Source organism: Nansenia antarctica (genome assembly GCF_963989245.1).
Source record: "Nansenia antarctica genome assembly, chromosome: 5".
Taxonomy (NCBI): Eukaryota; Metazoa; Chordata; class Actinopteri; order Argentiniformes; family Microstomatidae; genus Nansenia; species Nansenia antarctica.
In genome coordinates, this window is record NC_137690.1 from 70,691,738 (window position 1) to 70,712,396 (window position 20,659).

The window sequence follows — 20,659 nt, forward strand, 5'->3', positions numbered from 1 at the left end:
AGATCATTTTTGAATAGCTGAATAAACAAAACTTTAAAAGGAAAAATGCAAACCTTTGCCTGTCACCTTTAAAGTTACCTTCTGAAAGACTCTAGCTACATCTTGATTTAGCCAGCTAAATTGAGTTCAGAATACCTATCTATTAAATGGACAAGCGTTACTTATCAGGCCTACCACCGTGGTGTCATCTGCAACCTTGATGATGGTGTTAGAGCCATGCATCGGCACGCAGTCGTAGGTGAAGATGGAGTAGAGGAGAGGGCTCAGCACAGCCCTGTGGCATTCCAGTGTTCAAGGTCAGGGTGGAGGAGGAGTGGTGGTTGACCAACTTGACGAGCTGGGGTCTGTTGGTGAGGAAGTCTAGGGTCCAGTTGCAGAGGGAGGTGCTGAAACCAAGGTCACTGAGTTTGGTGACCAGCTTGGAGGGGATGATGGTGTTGAATGCTGGGCTGAAGTCAATGAACAGCATCCTTGCAAATATGTTGCTTGTAATTTAGGAGGGTCAGGGTGGAGTGAAATGTGCTTCATGACGATGAGCGCAACGGGACTTTAGTCAAAGGAGTTCTTTGGTTGTTGACTTGAAGGCCTCTGCGTCAACTGATCAGAAGCAGCATCGCGTACCTTCAGCAGTGAGCTGACCTCACTATTCATCCAAGGCTTCTGGTTGGGGAAGATTCTTTTTTCCACTCATATATATATATATTTTTATTGTGACAGAGACAGTAGAGATTTGACAGGAAGGATGGGTGAGAGAGAGAGAAGGGATGACATGCAGGATATGTCCGCGGCTGGAATCGAACTGGGAACCCTGCTACGCCACCTAAGCACCCCATGGTTGGGGAAGATTCTTAACTGTTTGTGGGTGGTGACACTGTCAGCACGTGTTGATGTAATCCAGAATGGAAGAAGTGTGCGCCTATAAATCAATGTCGGAGTGCGGAGGTCCAGAGTGGCCTGGGAGTTTTGAGCATAGGCCAATTCCTTGGTATGAAACTGGTGCTGCAGTGTAGAGTCGGCTTCCTCTGGCCAGATGTTAACTGTCCTCACTGCCGGTTTCACACTTTTAATGAATGGTCTGTAATTGGGGAGTAGGAACAATGAGATGTGGTCAGATTGTCCCAGGTGGGGGAGAGGGGAATGGTTTTATAGCCCTCAGCTGTTAGTATAAACAGGATCTAGACTAGAGTTTGTCACCTCTGATAGGGCAATAAGGGACATGTTGGTGGGATTTTGGTAGTACAGTACTAACCCTAATAGCAACATGAAGTTCTTTCATTGCTAGCTTAGCATTAGCATCAAGGGATGATGTATTATATGAGTATGATAACATAGGTCTCAAACTACGTTACAGTTTATGGTAAAATATCCATAAATGCTGCCATGTAGACTATGTAAACTGGTATTAAACAAACATATTTCGGTGTTTGTTGTAAGTATGGCCAAATCTGTCAGGGACGACATGATATCATGATACGACATGATGACATATGATATGATGGATGTGTGCACAATTCGTTGAAAGTAACGTCAATACCTACATGACTGGTTTGTGCGTAAAATGGAACATTTCTTCAGATCCCGCGGTTGTTTTTCGGACCCACTTTTACGAACACGGGCCTATAAATAGGCTGCGCCGGATGTGTTTCTTCCTCTTCAAGTGATCAAACATGGCGGTGAGTAAAGCATTCCCTCATAAGATGGCGAGAGCTAGTAACCTAACCATTTAAATCCAAAATCATCAGTGCGATATGGCGAATAAGTCGGTGTTTTTCTTACCCAGTCATGAGTGTGACAATGTGCGGCGTCGATACATTGTTGTATTATTCCCCCAAATATGATTTGACACCGATATATTGAGACATTGATCGAGGCTAGCGCCCTGGCTCCCGCAGTGGTGACGTTTCTCAAGCCTAGTCTATCGCTGTTTTGTACATTCTAACGTCTTTACCGCGATAGATACAGAATGGCCTGTGAGCATCAGAGCAGGGCAAGAAAAGTCGTATAAAACTGTAGAAAGACACTTATGCACCCTAGTGAACTTTCGTAGCTTAGCTTAGCTACCAAGTCATAGCAGCAATAGCCGGGATATGACCAGGCATGTCCGTGTGCCCAGGCAGACAGGGGCTGGTTGTGTAACTAAAGGAGAACGTTTTTAACACGTGTTTTTGTTGTTGTTTTTGTTTGTTTTTTAGTAAATGACCAGAAAGTAGTGTTTTAACGCTAGTGACAATTTGGAAGTGTCATATGCAGACGTTAAGCCAGGCAGGTACAGTCACAGTGCGGTTATGTGTTGTGGTTGCATGGGGTTTAGGGCAGCAGACAGTTCCCAAACGTACTGTCGCAGGTTTCCAATGGGGCTGGTCCCCTGAAGACATCACTAACTAACCTCTGATTTAATAAATAAGGCTTATTTCTTATTACGACAATGACAGTGTATTACTACACCTGTAAGCCTGCATTGCAGTGTTTTAGGTTCAAATCCAACCCATTACAGCATGTTTTGCGGTGGTTATACTGAACTTGTCATTGATTGTGTCAATTAAGTTGTTGGGTTGGGGAGAGGGGGGGGAATGCTGTCTCACTCAGTTTGTGGTGAAGAGGCAAAGTATGGGGCACCCCTGTGTTAGGATGTAGCTGTATGGCTAGTGGTGGTGTCACACAGTTGATGAAATGGCTTTCTGCTTGATCCTGACTTATTGGTCTCTTAACACCTGACATTTCAGCCTCTTTGAGCCTCGGAAAAGCGCTATATAAATGTAATGAATTATTAATTATTATTATTATTATTTCTTCCTCCTCAGGACCAGGGTGAGAAAAAGGAGAACCCCATGAGAGAGCTTCGCATCCGCAAGCTCTGCCTGAACATCTGCGTCGGCGAGAGTGGTGACAGACTGACCCGCGCCGCCAAGGTGCTCGAGCAGCTGACGGGCCAGACACCCGTGTTCTCCAAGGGTGAGTTCTGGTTGGTTCTCCCCAGAGTTTGGTTCTCCCCAGAGTTTGGTTCTCCTCAGCGTTTGGTTCTCAGCGTTTGGTCGGTTGGTGGATCTTTGATCAACCCGGACTTTGTTGCCACTTACCTGCATGACTAGGCTCACTGGACAACTAAATTTAGCCTTCGCGCTACTGCTGTTTGCACACACCCCATGTCAATGTGAACACACAATTACCTGTTGCACTATCGCTGTTTGCAAATGCTACCTTTGCACACACCATATTTGTACATGCCTCTTATTTATACGTCCGTATACACCATAATGTACATACAGCTACCATAGCTTACTGCTGTCCATCTGCTGTATATACCTCTAACTACTGTACTCGCCGTACTTTGCCTATAACTTCACCATCATGTTTTTATCGCTATTTGCACTTCTGCTTAGATGCTAAACTGCATCTCCTTGTCTTGTACTTTGCATTGGTAAATGAAACCACTGTTTAAAACACATTCATGATCATTGGTGTGCTCAGCATGATCTGTCCTGTATGTACACTGGCATGTTGAGGATGGCCGTGGGACTTATCTGCTATCTGGTCTTGTTTGTTCCCCCTCAGCCCGCTACACTGTGCGATCCTTCGGTATCCGCAGAAATGAAAAGATTGCTGTCCACTGTACCGTCCGTGGAGCCAAGGCAGAGGAGATCCTGGAGAAGGGACTCAAGGTGAGTGTGACGAGAGATGCTCTTCTAGGCAAAGCAGAGACTTATTTTAGGGAATGATTGGTGTCAGTGGAGCCAGGTGGCGGGTAGAAATCGGAGGACTGGGCTCCCTGTAATGCTTGGAAATGGAATAAGGAATAGGAACATTTGCTGGTGCCGGGTGCTTCTCAAACATGAATGCTACCACTGCCCTGAACCCGTGATGCATTATACAGCCTACCTTTTATTTATTTAATTTTTATAATCTTTGAGGGTTGAGGGGAGTGTAACAAATGTGTAATTTTAAACTTAAGTTGATTTGACTTAAGTATCATTGAACACTGGCCATTGTATTGAAAAGTAAAATGTTCCCCTCTGGAAGGTTTTTTATGGATGTTCTTCTGGTATTGTATTGCACAGCTCAAACGTCTTCTCAACTGTCACAGTAGGAATAATGTGAAATCATTTCCCCTACCAAGGTGCGTGAGTACGAGTTGAGAAAGAACAACTTCTCCGACACCGGGAACTTCGGCTTTGGCATCCAGGAACACATTGATCTGGGGATCAAGTACGACCCCAGCATCGGTATCTACGGGCTGGACTTCTACGTGGTGAGTGGTGCTGAGTTGTCTGACCTGCCTGGTGGTTCACTAGTGCTTCCCTGGCTCTTAAAGGGGAAGTTTACCACAATTGCATTTCTGGTCAATCCATAATGTGTACCGTCCGTCTCCGACCATCATAAATTGGAGTGCAGCTGCATCATAGCTATTGAAATGCGATGTCTGTATTTATCTGACCTCTGACCCTGCTCTGCTATGCCAGTAGTTCCCAGAGAGCAGCACCCTCTAGCTCTAGCGCTGTTCAACAGAAGGACTTCGCATGGGAGGGAAAGGGAGATCTTGGGAGTTGTAGGAATTGACTAAAATAGGCAATTTGGACAGATGTTGACTCGGAGGTAGTTTAAGAAGTTTGGGTTTTATTCCCCATTTTGTTTGTTTGAATGATTGAATAATAAAAACGACAAATCCACTGGATTACAGGGTAACATCCTGCTTTAACCTTCCTGCCCTCTTAACTCATTCAGTGCCGAGGGTGAATAAAGTCGACTTGATTCACCAGAAATGCATAAATGATGATGCTTAAGTAAACACCACAAAACATTTGACACTCTAGGTGGTGAGTGTTCCAGAACTCTAGGTGGTGAGTGTTCCAGAACTCTGGCAGTAAGCGTCAAGTCAACCTGCCCTCCTAACCAACCTGCCCTCCTCTCCCACCCCCTGACACTACTAGGTCCTGGGCAGACCAGGCTTCAGCATCGCCGACAAGAAGCAGAAAACAGGCCGCATCGGTTTCAGGCACCGCATCCGCAAAGAGGAGGCCATGCGCTGGTTCCAGCAGAAGGTGAGGCTTGGGGAGGTTGACGTATTCAAGGGGACACTTGGGGGTGTATTCGGTGTATATGGTCAGAATGTTGCAGGTAGAATGTGTTATCGAGTGCAGACATCACGAGCGTGTCCACATGGGACACTGTTCTACACGCCACAGTTCTGTCTATGTTCTGGAACATTCCAGCTGCCTTTTGAACAGGTGTAGGCTTGTTATTGGTGGGAAATGGCTCCTCTAAGGCTTTTGGTAGAAAATTGACAGCTGACTCCTAAGGCATTGGATGTCCTTTGCAGTAGAATTGGCTGAAAGAAATGTACTGTGGTGCTTAATAGACCTATCGCTAAGCCACGCCCCAACATAGAAATTGTCCAATCATATCACAGCAAAAGTCACTACAGGCAGAAAACTCGGACAAACAACTCGCTAATATCTGATGGTGAAAAGCTTCTAGATTAAATATTCTTGTCACCTTTAAAAAAACATGTTTATTACTTACTTGTAAATCAGAAATTTGAACTCCCGCCATTGTAAGTCATTGAATGTCATTCAGTCATGGTCGCTCAGTGAAGATTGAGCGAGCGTTGTTTGTTTGTCTGAGTTTTCAAAGGGAGTGTGGCTTAGCGATAGGTCTATTGACTAGTTTAGTTTGTTTCAGTGTGGGTGTGTTGAGTGTGAGGTGAACCCTCTGAGCACTGAGCTAACTGTCGGTTTCTCTTCCCACAGTACGACGGTATCATCCTCCCAGGGAAGTAAAGGACCACCGTGCTGCTCTTGTTTATAACAAACCAATAAAATATGAAATGCCTGTTTGTTCGTTCTGTGGTCATTTGTGATGTGGACCTCTACGCCGTGGTTCTGGTTGGGAAGAATCTGCTGCGCTTTTGTTTGTTGAAGTATGACTTCGCTTAGCCGTCTTGTTTGTGCCTCATTCCTCTGGACCACTGGTAGGCTATATTACAGGGGTGCAAACGTGTCACATTTGAGCCGTTTTTACCTCAAAATAGGTCAACAATTTTCATAAATGTTATTTGTTTTCAGGCAAAAAAGAAAATCAACATTTTGGTCCATCACCAGTTTGCATCCCTGATATTAATATTATTCAATCGGGTTGGTTGATTATGCATATGAGGCTACATCCATGTGGGATGTATAGGAAGAATAAAGTTCAGTAACATAACAGTAAATCTCTGAATCTGTTAATTGAATTAAGTTTGTAAATGTAGCAGAGGTGGTTTCAACTCACGATGTTGTGATGAGATGCCACTGCATGAGACGTGTTAACTTAATTCAGGGTTCCCGCGCTGGTCTTAAAGAGCCTCAAAGTCTAAAATCCAGCAAGCTGACGCACAATGCCAAAAAGGTCTTACATTTCAGTTATTCGGTCTAAAAATGAGGTGCTGGGTATTAAAAATGAGCTTATCCTGCAAGGAAATCAGTCTGACCACATCTATTTATGTGGAAATGAATCAAGCTGGAACCCAAAAAATGCCAATTTGCTTCCTTTTTTGTCTGTATGGCAGTGAAATCCCTAATTTCATCACCTCGAGGATGACAAAAAGCTATCACATGGTGTCGGGAATAGGTCTAAAGTTCTATTCAGAGAAGTCTAGAAAAGGTCTAAAGGTCTTAAATTCGACTTGTAGGAACCCTGAGTCACGCTGTTGTGATGAGGTGCCCCTGCATGAGACGCAACTTAATTGTAGGCCTTTGCTGTCCTGTTGGTCTTATGGCAGATGTGGGTTTTCCATGTGGGAGACCTGGGTTTGAACCCTGGGTTCCCGCGCTGGTCTTAAAAATCCTTAGTCTAAACTCTAGCAATCTGATTTATAAGGCCCGAAAAAGCCCCCAAGTTTCAGTTATTAGGTCTTAGAAATTAGGCGCTAGGACAAAAAAAACAACGAGATCAGCTTGTCCTGCAAGGAAATCAGTCCGACCACATCTATTTATGTGGAAATTAATCAAGCTGGAACCCAAAAATTGCCAATTCGCTCCAGGGAGAAATTATTGGCAAAAGAAGCTACGGCAGGATGACAAAAAGCTATCATATGGTGTTGCGGATAGGTCAAATTATATTCAAAGAGGTCTTAAAAAGGTCTTAAATTTGATTTGTTGAAACTTGTAGGAACCCTGGAACCCTGCCTGTCACCTAGGCCTACAGCAATTTGTACCAAAACATCACAAAATCAGGTGTAACCCGTCTGCACTGGGCAGAAGTTAAGTAGCCTTTGAGTCCAAGGGGGACCAGACATGCACAGTTGTAAGGCTACAGAAGCACCTTTACCTGTTGACGGACCTCGTCGAAGCTGATTTGAGGTTTTGGACAAACTCTGGACAGACCATATGGAATAGACCTACTGCGTAAACCCTCAGTCATTATAGGATGACTAAATGCATAGGCTGTATCGGAAACCTATTTTATAAGTCTAACAATTGTTTCCATGTCCCTCATCAAAGTGTAGCCTATACAGTTCCACAAAATATCTCCCCCACAATCTTAAAACCAGCTTGTATTTGTTGCTACCGTGAGAAGTTACATTTACATTTGTTCTTTTTACATTTTTGGCATTCAGCAGATGCCTTATTCCAAAGCGATTTATAATTAAATACATTTGACTAAGTAAGTGACTCATCTATCCACCAGTCATAGCAGGAAAAAGTAATCTAGGCCAGGGGCCATTGGCAGCTGTCGTGCTAGAAGAAGGATTATTTGTTTCTCTGTTTTTGGTAATTATTATTATTACACAGGAGAAACAGTACAGGGGTGTTAGTAGATGTCTCGGTTAGCAGAGCTTATTTTAGCTTATTTTATTTTTGCTCCTCCAGGATAGTATTTGTAAGCACTCAATTATATTTATTTGTTTACGGGTGTAAAAAGCGTTTCATCAAGAATAAAGTCGCAATTACATTTCAAGACTGAAGTAAATTAAAGGATTAGCTGGCCTCCCTGTGGGCCACCGTTAACATGGCTGAGTCATCCCTTCCTTCCTTCCTTCCTTCCTTCCTTCCTTCCTTCCTTCCTTCCTTCCTTCCTTCCTTCCTTCCTTCCTTCCTTCCTTCCTTCCTTCCTTCCTTCCTTCCTTCCTTCCTTCCTTCCTTCCTTCCTTCCTTCCTTCCTTCCTTCCTTCCTTCCTTCCTTCCTCCCTCCCTCCCTCCCTCCCTCCCTCCCTCCCACCCTTCCTCCCTCCCTTCCTTCCTCCCTCCCTACCCTCCTGGTGAAACTACGTCAGAATTGGCTTCTTTAGTAACAAGGAAATCGTTCCTCTTTTACACTTATAAATAATTATTGACTTTGACAAGGTTCTGAGTAATCACACGGAAGGAACCCTAACTAACCATAACCCTAACTAGCCTTTTTCGAAGTGAAATGGGACAAAACAGTGATGGCAAATGTACACATGGTTGCATCTTTGTGCAATTCAGAGAGGTTTTGTAGCAACGCAAGACCACAATACGACATGATCAAGACCAACGGCTTTAGCCGTTATTTTTTGTGGGTGGAAGCTTACACGAAAAACAATGATCTAAAGGTAATATAACGTATCAGTATATTCATATTCCCTCCCTTTTGAATGTTTTTCAAAGGTGTTTGGAGCAAGTTGGTAAAAAGGTCCTTGCTTTCCAGTCCCCAATTGAGTAGCCTACTTTTCTGAAATAAATGTACACAGCAGGGGAGGCTGGTGGAGGTAGAAATCAGAGGCGGGCCTCATTGTAATGCATGTGATGGAATGAGGAATGGTGTCAATCACACATGCTTGAATAATTCCTTATTCTGTTCCATGCATGACATTTACATTACATTTACATTTGTTGGCATTTAGCAGACGCCTTATTCCAAAGCGACTTACCATCGATGAGCCCATCCTCCGATTTCTACCTCCACCATCCTCCCTTGTGTAGCAAAGTAATGCTTCCCTGGAAAGTGACGCAACAGATGTTTGTACGTATGTTTGTGATGAGGTGCATTTGAAGCATACTGAATGGAGTCTACCACCATTTGATCAGATTGGCTTTATTCAGTGAAACCCCAGGGTTACAACGCCACCTCTGGAGACAGTCCACCAACACACCACACCGTACCTGTGTCACACCCACCACCCAGCTCTCCATAAGAGACAAATACAGGGGGATTTATCCAATCAAATAAAACCAAATTAGCCTCATTATCATCAAATTATTCGGAGGTTGAGTCCACACATCGCCTTTTCATCGACACGACGCACCCGACTCCTAACCCCTAATGTTTCCTTGCTAGTTTGGTGGTTTTCCCACCAACGGGAGTTTCACTGATTCCTCAGATTGGCCAGGAAGGAGAAGTCTGAGCAGGAACACTGATAGGCTTTCACACCGGCAAAGAACCGTTCCGGTTCGCGTTCGCGTACCAAGTCTGGAACCGGGCCAGGGCGTTCAGACCGAAAGTCAATTGGTTCGGAGACTGAAAAGTTGGTTCGCAGCGGGAACCAGAAAATAGTGGTTCTCAAGCGGGAACCAAAACATAGAACACTCACGTTGTCAGTGGGTGTGTCATATTCTAGGCTGCAAAGACCAGCAAGAAGGAAGGAGACAAAATGTAATCTAATCTAAATCTAATCATTAGTGATCAAAACAATTCATCAAAAGTTTCATCATTCTCTCTATCTTCCTCACATGCTCAGCGAACACACACACGCACACGCGCAAACGCACATTTCGTAAGCCATTTCTATTCCAGTAATGGGGCAGCGTGTAGAAAGTGTCTTTTGTTTTGTTTCATAGTGTTTATTTCAGATACTGTAGTGGAGGATATTATCCTCATTTCCAGTGAAGTAGCTGCCATCTAGTTGTGACATTTTTCTTTATCCCGCCCCTTCATCACCCATCGTTGATGACGACGCGGATGGTTCTGGTTACACTGGTATGACGTGGGCTGGCGGAGGTTCCGAACGCGAACCGGAACGGTTCTTTGCTGGTGTGAAAGCCCTACGACTGACGTAGCAGTGAGCAGGAACGCCGAGCGGTGACTCAGGTCCTGACACGTGACCTCATCCTGGAGAACGTGTGTGTAGAACATGAATCAGATGATTGTTCCCATCAGGCCTCTGGATGTGCTCTCTTCCTCCCGTGAGGACAGAGAGAGAGGCCTCCCTGGCGTGGTGCCAGCCTCTAGAAGCCTCTAGAAGGCTGCTGGATGAACAGGGCAGCATCGTTAACAGTCGGCATCGTTAAGAGTCGTTAAGAGCATCGTTAACAGTTAACAGCCCATGCACTATGTTGCTGTGGGTTGATGTACCGTACATACAAATACATAGTTTAGAGTTTATCTTATGTTTATTTCATAATGTAAAGAAGCCTGTGTGTGTATGTGTCTGTCTGTCTGTCTGTGTTTATGTGCTTACACTGTATGTGCATATTGTTATTTCCTGTGTGTTTGACACCGCAAAAGCTGTTCCTTTGGGCATAATAAACAGTGACTATTGCTGAAGGATTTGAGCCGTACACAAAGGTACACAAAGAACTCTGAGTCCTGGCTTTGCTCCTGCTCACATCCTCTCCTAGTGTTGGTCAGTGGACAAAATAAGTTGTTTTGTTGGCAACTGTCATACTTCATTGTGCTTAAAAAAAAAACATGTTTCAATATCATTACAATTTCCAGCTTTCGTTATTATTGAGCTAAACTACTTCTGACAAATACAACTCAGGTTATACATAGGTTCTAAATAGATATATACCGGTATATATGCAGAGTTTTATTGTATGTTTAAAGGTTGTGGCAGAATCTTATTGCAATTTGCCAAAAGACCGTATGGCTCAATTTCGAACATCCAGACACGCCTATCATTCACTCAAAAACACATACTCTCTAGCACACGAAACACACACCTCACACACACACACACACACACACACACACACACACACACACACACACACACACACACACACACACACACACACACACACACACAAATACATGCACACCGTCACATATTCATATCACAGCTCTCATACCTCAGTAGCTGCAATGCATTTTGTTCACATCCTGCGAATCGATATGCAGTAATTTTTTCACATTCATCAATCACAGTTGACCTTTGACCCTTGAACCCCTATCGTGGCATAACAGGAGCTCATATCCCTCTGGTCTTCCTGTCGTTCCTGATCCTCCTTTCCTCCACCCCTCTTTCTCCAGCCCTCTATTCCCTTCCCTCCACCACCACCACCACCTTTCCTCTCCCATCCATTTCTCCTCCCTTTCATTCTCTCTCACTCTTTCCTTCCTTCCTTCTCTCTCTCTCTCTCTCTCTCTCTCCCCCTCTCCTAGGCGGTGGTGGGCTGTGGGGCAGCAACAGCGCTGCTGCTCTCTCTCTCTCTGGCCTCTCTCTGAGGCTGAGGCTGAGGCTGAGGCTGACTCTGAGGCTGACTCTGAGGCTGAGGCTGAGAGTGAGGCTGAGAGTGAGGCTGAGGCTGAGGCTCGCTGGCGGGGGTGTTGCGGTGCAGCTGCCTGCGGGGCGTCTGGCGGGGCGGCAGGGTCAGGGCGCAGCAGGACACGCCCACCGTGGGCTCCGGCAGGTCCTCCGCCGTGGACCAGCTGTCCGTGGCCGGGTCGTACTTCTGGACCGCCGCCTTGTAGCGCTTCTCCGCCTCGCTCCAGCCCCCCAGCAGGAAGAGCTGCTCCCCCAGGGACGACAGGCCGGCCGTGCTCACGCCCAGAGGCAGGGGGGCCGCCAGGCTCCACCCCTCGCCCCCCGCCTCCGAGGAGGAGGAGGAGGAGAACACCTCCACGGACAGCACGTCCACGCGCTCGCCGCTGGGCCCCAGCTGGCTGCCTCCGACCACGTACACCTTCCCCCCCAGGGCGGTGGAGCAGTGCCAGCCGCGGGGCGTCTCCAGGCCGGCCTTCTCGCTCCAGCTGTCCGTCTCGATGTTGTAGCACGCCACGGAGCGCGAGTAGGCGCAGTTGACGTAGCCGCCGGAGACCAGGATGTCCCCGGAGGGCAGGGCCGCGGCGCCGTGGCAACAGCGGGGCACCTCCATGGGCGCGCGGATCTGCCAGGTGTTGGAGGAGGGCAGGTAGCTCTCGGCGGTGGCCAGCAGGCCCTCCATGTTGCGGCCGCCGATGGCGAACAGGCGTCCCCCGGTGGCCACCAGGCTGAAGTGCGTGCGGCGCTGGCGCATGCTGGCGAGGTGCAGCCAGGTGTTGAAGCGAGGGTCGTATCTGACGAGGCAAAGCACAGACAGGGATAGATATAGATTAAACCAAGCTTCGTCTACAATAAAAGCACATGAGGAAAGTTTTAGATGTTTTTTTTCATCCTGAAAAGAATATTCCTGTTTGCGAGCGTTCCAATCAATTTGCTTTCGTTTTCTTCGTTATTGCATTTCTCTTGCATTCATTCATTCATTCATACCTGCTGAGGGTGCTGACGGCGTGCTTGGCCTGGTTGCGGGCGTCGTTCTGGTCCTCCCCCCCGGCCACATACAGGAAGCCGTCCATCACCGCCACACACTGGTTGAAGCTCTTGGCTGGGAGCTGGGACAGGTGGCGCCAGGTGGCCACGCCCTCTCTGGGGTCTCTCCACATCACCTGGGAGGGAGGGGGGGGGGGGTCAACAACTCACCTGTCTGTGCTGTTTCTAAGGGACCGAGCCCTTTGTCAAAGACTAACTTTCTGTCTAAATGAAAATGTGACGGACTATAAACGTTTTCGGATTCTGAATCTGACTATTAGCAGAATTCACAACTTTGTGAATGTCATACTGAAAACTCTCAAATAAACGATTTAAGAAAGTCTACTGTTTACTGATTCGCGGTAGAGTCTCGGGGTTGACCCAATCACCTCCACCTCCTCGGCCCGCCCCTACCTGACCGCCACCCCACCCCCCCCACCCCAGACACTCACCTCGCGGCTCAGGATGCGCTCCGTGACGGAGGGGCGCCCCCCCACGGTCAGCAGGGTGGACTGGCCCCCGCGCACCTGGGTACGGCGCGACTGCAGGCTGTTCTGCTGGTAGGGCAGCAGGTGGTAGTTCATGGCGTCCACCAGCAGGCGGTGACACTGAGGGTCCATCATCATGCGGGCCACCGGCTGGATCTCGCTGACCAGCTCGCTAGCGGGGATGGCCTCGAAGCGCACGTGGGACAGCAGCTCCGCCCCGTGGACCTGGCGCTGGGGGTCGAAGTCCAGCCACTTCATGGCCACCTGTGGTTTGAATGAAGATGAAGACACGGCTATTCCTAGACTTCCAGACTCATTCGACGCATTCGGTTCGGTTTATAAATGTCACTCTCTCTCTCTCTCTCTCTCTCTGGCTCCGCCCCCTCACTATGTGTATCGACGGTATTGCGTATTAATAACCGAGCATACTGTGTGTGTTATATTGAGGGTTTCTATTAACATCAGAATGAATGGTTAGGGTTCGCGTATCTGCTGCGTGACTTATATCATAAACAGCTGGTCCGAGTGCTACAGTACATGAAGTGCTACAGTACATGGTGCTACAGTACATGGGCTGCGGAACGCCTTGAGGTTGGGTAGGGCCCAACCTCAAATCCGAACCCCCACCCCCCTCCCCGTCTAGACACACACACACACACACACAGTAGGTTTGGCAGTGTCTGGATGTAGAGTGTAGGGAGAGCTGTGTCTGGGGGGTAGGGGTCAGGGAGAGCTGTGTTTGAGGGATAGGGGGCAGGGAGAGCTGTGTCTGGGGGGTAGGGGGCAGGGAGAGCTGTGTCTGAGGGGTAGGGGGCAGAAAGAGCTGCTCCCAGACCAGTTCCCAAGGCCTGTAAGGGTCAGTCGGGGTCAGAACAGTTGGGTTGAACTCTGTTGAACTCTGACCTGGAAGGCAGTGACCTCCGAGGGCAGCGTGAGGTCGTCGTCCTTCAGGAAGGCCGTGACCTGCTCCAGGGTCAGCTGGTTGAAGAGGGGCGTGTCGGCGAACTGGACGAAGTTGTCCAGGACGTAGCGGCGGGCGGTGTCGCGCACGGGCACCAGGCCGTAGGCGGCGGCGACGTTCCACACGTAGACGCACGTCTGCAGGTTGAGCTCGGCCAGCAGGAAGTCCACGCACATCTTCAGCAGCTGCGGGATCTGCAGGGCGGCGGCGGCGGAGACGGTGCAGCCGATGGTGTAGAGGGACATGTGGACGCGGCCCAGGTAGGCGAAGGTGATGACGTTGGCGAGGCCTGAGGGACAAGGTGACAGGTGACAGGTGACAGGTGTTAGGTGTTAGGTGTTAGGTGTTAGCGCACCCCTGCTGGTAGCCACCCTTTGACTGGGTCAGAAGAATATGTGACAGCAATTTTATCGGTACACGGCAGAACATTTTGATTGGTTACCGACTCGTTCCTGCGTTCACTTTTGGCTGCTGTCACATATTTGCATCGCATCACTTGTTTGTTAAAAACAAGCCGTCGGGTCAGGAAGTCAGGTGTCAGAATGTTCACTGCTATATACTGTATATATATATAGAGAGAATTGGCCTGAAGATGGTGAGGTGAGAGGGTCCATGGGCTAAATAAGCCTGAATGAGCAGAGTGGGAGTTGGAGGAGGTTCAACATCCTGATCTATGTTTAGTTAGGTGTTTCCCCCTGATGGTTCAGCTCCCTGGAGGGGAGGGGCTAGTCTGAGACCAGGGGAGGGGCTAGTCTGAGACCAGGGGAGGGGAGAGAGAGACCTACCCAGGGGGGAGAGAGACAGGGTTGCCAGATGGGTCTGGTTACCGCCGAATGGGCTACTGGATTTAGCGGTTATAGACTGGTTAGGCTGTACATTTTCAATCCCATCGGCAACCCTGGAGAGAGATCTACCCAGGGCAGAGAGAGAGACCTACCTAAGGGAGAGAGAGAGAGACCTACCCAGGGGGGAGAGGGACGGCAGCTCCAGGCGTTTCATCCCAGGGTCCTTGGCCAGGATCTCCCTGAAGTACTGGCTGACGGAGGAGATGACCAGCTTGTGGACGTCGAAGGCCTTGGTCTTGCAGGCCAGCTCCAGGTCGGTGAGGAACCTCTCCTGACGCATGCGGCTCAGCTCCTCCAGCAGGGCGTTGCCGTGGAGGGGGCGCGTCAGCTCGCAGCCCAGGCCCAGGCCCTTCTCCCCGGGCTTGATGACCGGGGGAGGCAGGGGGAGGCCGTTGAAGTGGTTGAGCTGGGCGATGTCCAGCGCGGCCACCTCCTCGATCTTCTTCACTCCCTCCACCACCACCACTCCTCCGCCCACCACCTCCACCACCCCTCCGCCCACCACCTCCACCTGGGCGCCTGAGTCCATCTTCTTCTGGCGGGAGGCCTTCTTCTTGGGGGCCATGGTGCTGGTTTACACAAAGGGTTAGTCTGACAGTGGGTGGGTTAATCACCGGTTACAACCCGACAAAGGACACTGACCCACTTGCTGAACAACTGTCTGACTGATCAACTGACTTCTTTCACTGATAGACAGACACACTGACACACACACTGCCTCTCTCACTGAAACACTGATTGATTGATTGATTGACAGACGGACAGACAGACGGACAGGTAGAAGGTTGTGTCAAGGGGTTGGGGGGCAGGTAGAAAGTCGTGTGAAGGGGTTGGGGGTGTCGGGTGGACCGGTTTCAGTGCGACAGCAGAGAGCACCTGGAAAAAAGAGGAGAACAAAAGCTAAGTATCACCACTACAGAGAAACATGTAGAGACACTAGAAACCTTGTCTGCTTCTCATCCTCTCGTTCTCTCCTAAAAGAGTGGTGTGTGATTGACAGGTGTAAATTTTGACAGGTGTGTGATTGACAGGTGTGTGATTGACAGGTGCGGGTGTCTGGGGGACGTTTATGAGCTTGTGTTCACTCATTGTTGGGGAAGGTACTCTGAAAATGTATTAAACTAAATAACAAATTACTTCACAAGGGAAGAAGTTGAACTGCACTAAGCTACCCTTGAGAAAAATACAGTTGGTCAACTGTACGACATCAAAGTGACATTGTGAAACAGGCGACAATCAGTTTCTGACAGATGACCAGTCCTTTGACCGAAGGCAAACGACTGAAACGCTCTGAAAAAAAGAGATGAGGTGGAGCAAAAGAGGGATATGGGAAGAAATGAGGGAAGAAATAATTCAATCTTTTTTTTTGTTGTGACAGTAGCTCACTACAATGTAAATGGCAACAAGGTTGACTACTGAAAACGCTACTAAGATTAATAAGATTCAAGATTCAATAAGATTGAATTGAGCTTAGCTACCAACATGCCACTGCTATATACTATATATAAATGGGCTATAAGCAACTCCATTATCAAAGGTTAGATACATCAGGGGAGGCACTCTGGGTTGGGCAATGCTTTAATTAGCAAGTACGTCTCTTGTACAGATCATAAATCACTGTACTACGAAGTGTAGAAGCACATTTGTAGACATAGATGTGTAGACATTCCTTTCACTGTTAGTAAATTGTAAGAATTGGTCATGAGAAAACATAAACGTGTAGCAAGCACTTAGCAACACATACCGTGCAAAGACTATAGGGGAAATGATACACAGATCTCACTTTCTCAAAACAGCCATGACACACATACGTGTACTCAAGTCACTGTCTATAAATATGCTGAGGCGCATGGCTGCCCCCCCGATTAGATTACCCCTCTGTCTGATCATCCCATCCCCTCTCTGGACCCCCTCCCTCTGGACCCCCTCCCCTCTCGAGACCCCCTCCCTAGGGCTCTGGACCCCCTCCATGCTCCATACCCGTAGACTTACAGATCTGTTTACACTTGAATCACTTTCATTAAAGCTCTTATCAGTTCGTAAACAAACACTGCAGCACAAGCTTTGGTCTTCCTTCCATCTTACTAGTAGTATCAATATCAGTCCTTGCATTCAGACAACCAAAACAAGCCACCCAATCCACCATAGCAACAGGATAGGCGGGGAAAATACAATCTGTTCAGCGATTATGTGTAACTTCATCCACTGTATTCAGACTCAGAGGCCATAGAAAAGGTCTGATGAAGATGAATGCTGATTGGCTCTGCTGTAATTATATCAACAGGTATGAAGAAACTGCCCAGTCCTTTGTTATATTTAGAGGACCATTAATCAGTGGTGTTATTAAACATGGAATTCTGGAAAGACCTCATTTGAATATTCGTTGTGACATCACAATCACTGAGTGACACAATCGCAACATTGCATCCTTGAGTGTTCTACACTGTGCCCACAGTCTCACACAGTGTCTCTTCTGTTTTGACTTACTGGTTATTGTATTACTGTATCATAAGCTGTGGGAGAAATACTCAATCACAAGGTAAGAAGCATTTGAATTTATTTATTTTTGTGTATAAGAATGTGTAAGAATTCACAATTCAATATGATTACTGTAATTACTTTGGTTGCTTCACTCTGAAACACACAAAGATAATTGAGCATTTCTTGGATAATAATAATAATAATAATAATAATAATAATACATTAGACTTATATAGCGCTTTTCTAGACACTGAAAGACACTTTACAAACTGAAAAGCTTGAGTAGTAATAATAAAAAGAAACAAAAGGTAAATAGAAGAAAGTATAGGGGCCTAATTAAGGTAGTGCTGGGGACACGTGGGAAGGGGAGGAGGAGAGGGTTAACTGGTGAAGGCAAGCTTGAAGAGGTGGGTTTTGAGGGCCTGTTTAAATGTTAGGAGGGTGTTGGCCTGTCTGTGGTTGGGGAGGAGGGCGTTCCAGAGGGACGGGGCTGCGGCTGAAAAGGCCCTATCACCCCAGGTCCGGAGCTTGGTCCAAATACTAATTGAGTTTTTCTCCGATAATGATCAGTTCAGGTGCATGTCCAGGATGCTGATAAGACAGTGGGTCACCATGTCATGTGATATACTGTATATGTGGGTCACCAGACAGCCTTGACCAATCACAGTGGACCTTGCATCTCCGCAATGTAGAATTAAGTTAACATGAACACATCTGACAGTGCTATTGTTGGAGGAGGTGTGGTGTGCTATTGTTATTGCCAAGGAGTGTCCAGCAACAGCAGCTGTGACTCCAACAACATCCTTGGTTCCACGTGATTGTGAGGGACCACTAAGCTATGTAAAGCTTATAGGCTAGTCATTGGATGGAATTACCATGCAATGACGTCATTTGTACCGTTACCTGAGGATAGGAGTCATTTAGCATATACTTGCTTGTTAAAAAACACTGTTCAGAAGTGGATTGTTGGTGATTGATTGCTCACCAGCAGAAGAAGAATGGAGAAGTACTGGATGTCTTAGGGGTCATTAGATGCTTTACCAGAAGTCTCTTGCTCGCTTTAATATTTGGAGTCGTTTGTGTTTCAGAGATTCTTTGTTTACAATGTTTACTCATCTCCTTTCTCGTGCGTGTGGCTGTTGGTGATCTGGGTCAGGGACATTTTCCTCCACAGCTTTTCATTAGGTCTGATATCACTCTGGCGCTGGCTGACCAGCGAGGTCAGCGGTGGGTGTCACTGGTCACGGACATTTCAGCTCTTTTTTCAGATGTGTTGCGACATACATCCTCCTGTGTGGCTCACAGTCACACCCTCCTCCTCCCCCTGCGTCAGCTCTCATATGACACCAACAACAGCTGCTGTCCCCCGTCTCCATGCGGAGGCCAGGGGACATACTCGGCTATTTTAAAATACCCAAGTTCACCAGGAAGAGGAAGAATGAGAGAGAGAGAGAGAGAGAGAGAGAGAGAGGGAGGGCTGGAAAGAGAATCAAACACGAGTACAAATGTTGGTCTGTTGATGTTGCTATGCAACTATCAAGTTGTGCAGTCAGAGCTTTTTGTGCAGAAGACTGTGGTTGACACACTGTGGTGGGGCATGGTGGTGGTGTCGTTCTCAAGAACTGGGGTGTTGCCGTGGCGTCTGTGTACTACGCAAAATATGACATGATCAAAAATGACGAGGAGGCAGTTGGAGGGAAGGGCAAGCGATCTGTCAATGTGAAAGAAATTAACTTCCCCAAAATCTGTTTCTTTGAAACAGATGAAATGTGTGTGTGTCTGTGTGTGTGTGTGTGTGTGTGTGTGTGTGTGTGTGTGTGTGTCTGTGTGTGTGTGTGTGTGTGTGTGTCTGTGTGTCTGTGTGTGTGTGTGTGTGTGTGTCTGTGTGTGTGTGTGTGTCTGTGTGTCTGTGTGTGTGTGTGTGTGTGTGTCTGTGTGTCTGTGTGTGTGTGTGTGTGTGTGTGTGTCTGTGTGTGTGTGTGTGTGAAGGAGAGAGAGAGAGAGAGTACAGTAAGTAACAAAACAAACCTGCATCCAGGAACAAAGGTCACAAACAGCTGTTGTTTACCAGTGTTGATCCAACACTTCAAAGCCCGGCGCTCTCACAACCCTGGCATGATGGCATGCAGAAGCTGTACTGGACACACATCACCTTCCTCCTCCTCAACTACACATCACCTTCCTCCTCCTCAACTACACAACACCTTCCTCCTCAATAGTCTGAACTCTATACACAACATCCTCCTCCCCAATAGTCTGAACTCTACACAATACTCTGTCCCAACCAAATCTCAACCAAAAACTCAGCTAAAACTACCCCCCCATTGATGAAACATGGATTGGGCTAAGCCCCCAATGTTTCAAGATCCTAACAGCCCCTCTGGTATGTACTGTACACAATACCATCCAGACTGATTTCAGAGAGCTCTATGACATTGAAACCAGATTGCTCTGAAACCAGAGCAGATTTCCAGAGTGTATTTACGAATGTATTTACAAATATGTGTTTATTAAGCTTTGTGTTTTGATGTGCTTGCTGCTTAAAGCACAACCGTTTATGGTTGTCAACAGATGCTCAACTCCATAATGTTTCTAAGAAGAAAACACTGACAGTTTTCAGCAGTAAATGTAATGATAACATGAATTAACAGATACACTATTTTGCACTATTTCGGCTATTTTGACTGACAGCGGACATTGAACTTTGAACTCATTCCCATAGGGATAGTATTGAGGCCAGAACGTTTGACCATGCTACATTACTGAGGGTAAATATCCTAAGCTAATAACATTAGCGCCACGCATCTTATCAATTCCCATCCCTTGTCTGTAATGTACACAACACCATCCACCTCCTCAATAGTCTGAACTGTAAGGAAGTAGCCTTGAGAACCGATGGTTCTCGAGCCTAATGGCCCATAGGGCAGGAGCCTATCTCCTGTTTCCGTAGTGTGAGGCGGCTTGATGTACAAGTACACCCCCTGGACATGATGCTGGTATGTCGCAGGGTCTTTACCCCCCAATCCAACCCTGAATGCTGAGTGCCAAGCAGGGAGGCATCTGGTACCATTTTTATAGTCTTTGGTATGACTCGGCAGGGGATCGAACTCACAACCTCCCGATCTCAGGGAGGACCCTCTAACCGCAAGGCCACTGAGCTGGTGTCAGTCTGTACTGTACACAACACCATTGTGCCTCCCACCTCCCACCTCCCATTGTGCCTCCCAGCTCCCATAGGACCGTCTCGCCCCCCAAGAGTCAGATTCCTTTGCCTATCTCCAGAGATTATTTATAGACGCTGACCAACATTGTTTGACTATGAAGCCGGGGCTGAACTGAGTTACCCCCCATAGTGCATCCCAATAGTGACTGCTACTCACACGTTGTATTCACAATTGATATGACTGATGAGGTGAAATGTGAAATGTGTGTTTATCTG

The 20,659-nt window shown here is 47.4% G+C and overlaps 2 protein-coding genes across 2 annotated transcripts; one reads left to right on the forward strand and one right to left on the reverse strand.

Moving 5' to 3' along the window:
* Positions 1-1,651: 1,651 nt before the first annotated feature.
* rpl11 (ribosomal protein L11) lies at positions 1,652-5,826 on the forward strand. The gene is made up of 6 exons (XM_080530954.1): positions 1,652-1,673; positions 2,802-2,952; positions 3,553-3,659; positions 4,115-4,246; positions 4,926-5,036; positions 5,745-5,826. The coding sequence occupies exons 1-6, from the start codon at positions 1,668-1,670 to the stop codon at positions 5,772-5,774; spliced, it is 537 nt and encodes a 178-aa protein (XP_080387080.1). The 5' UTR covers positions 1,652-1,667; the 3' UTR covers positions 5,775-5,826.
* A 3,225-nt stretch (positions 5,827-9,051) lies between these two features.
* On the reverse strand, positions 9,052-15,304 carry klhl43 (kelch-like family member 43; the record flags this gene model as incomplete). Its single annotated transcript, XM_080531919.1, has 6 exons — positions 9,052-9,065; positions 11,408-12,213; positions 12,407-12,582; positions 12,898-13,197; positions 13,837-14,183; positions 14,857-15,304. The coding sequence occupies 6 exons, from the start codon at positions 15,302-15,304 to the stop codon at positions 9,052-9,054; spliced, it is 2,091 nt and encodes a 696-aa protein (XP_080388045.1).
* Positions 15,305-20,659: the final 5,355 nt, after the last annotated feature.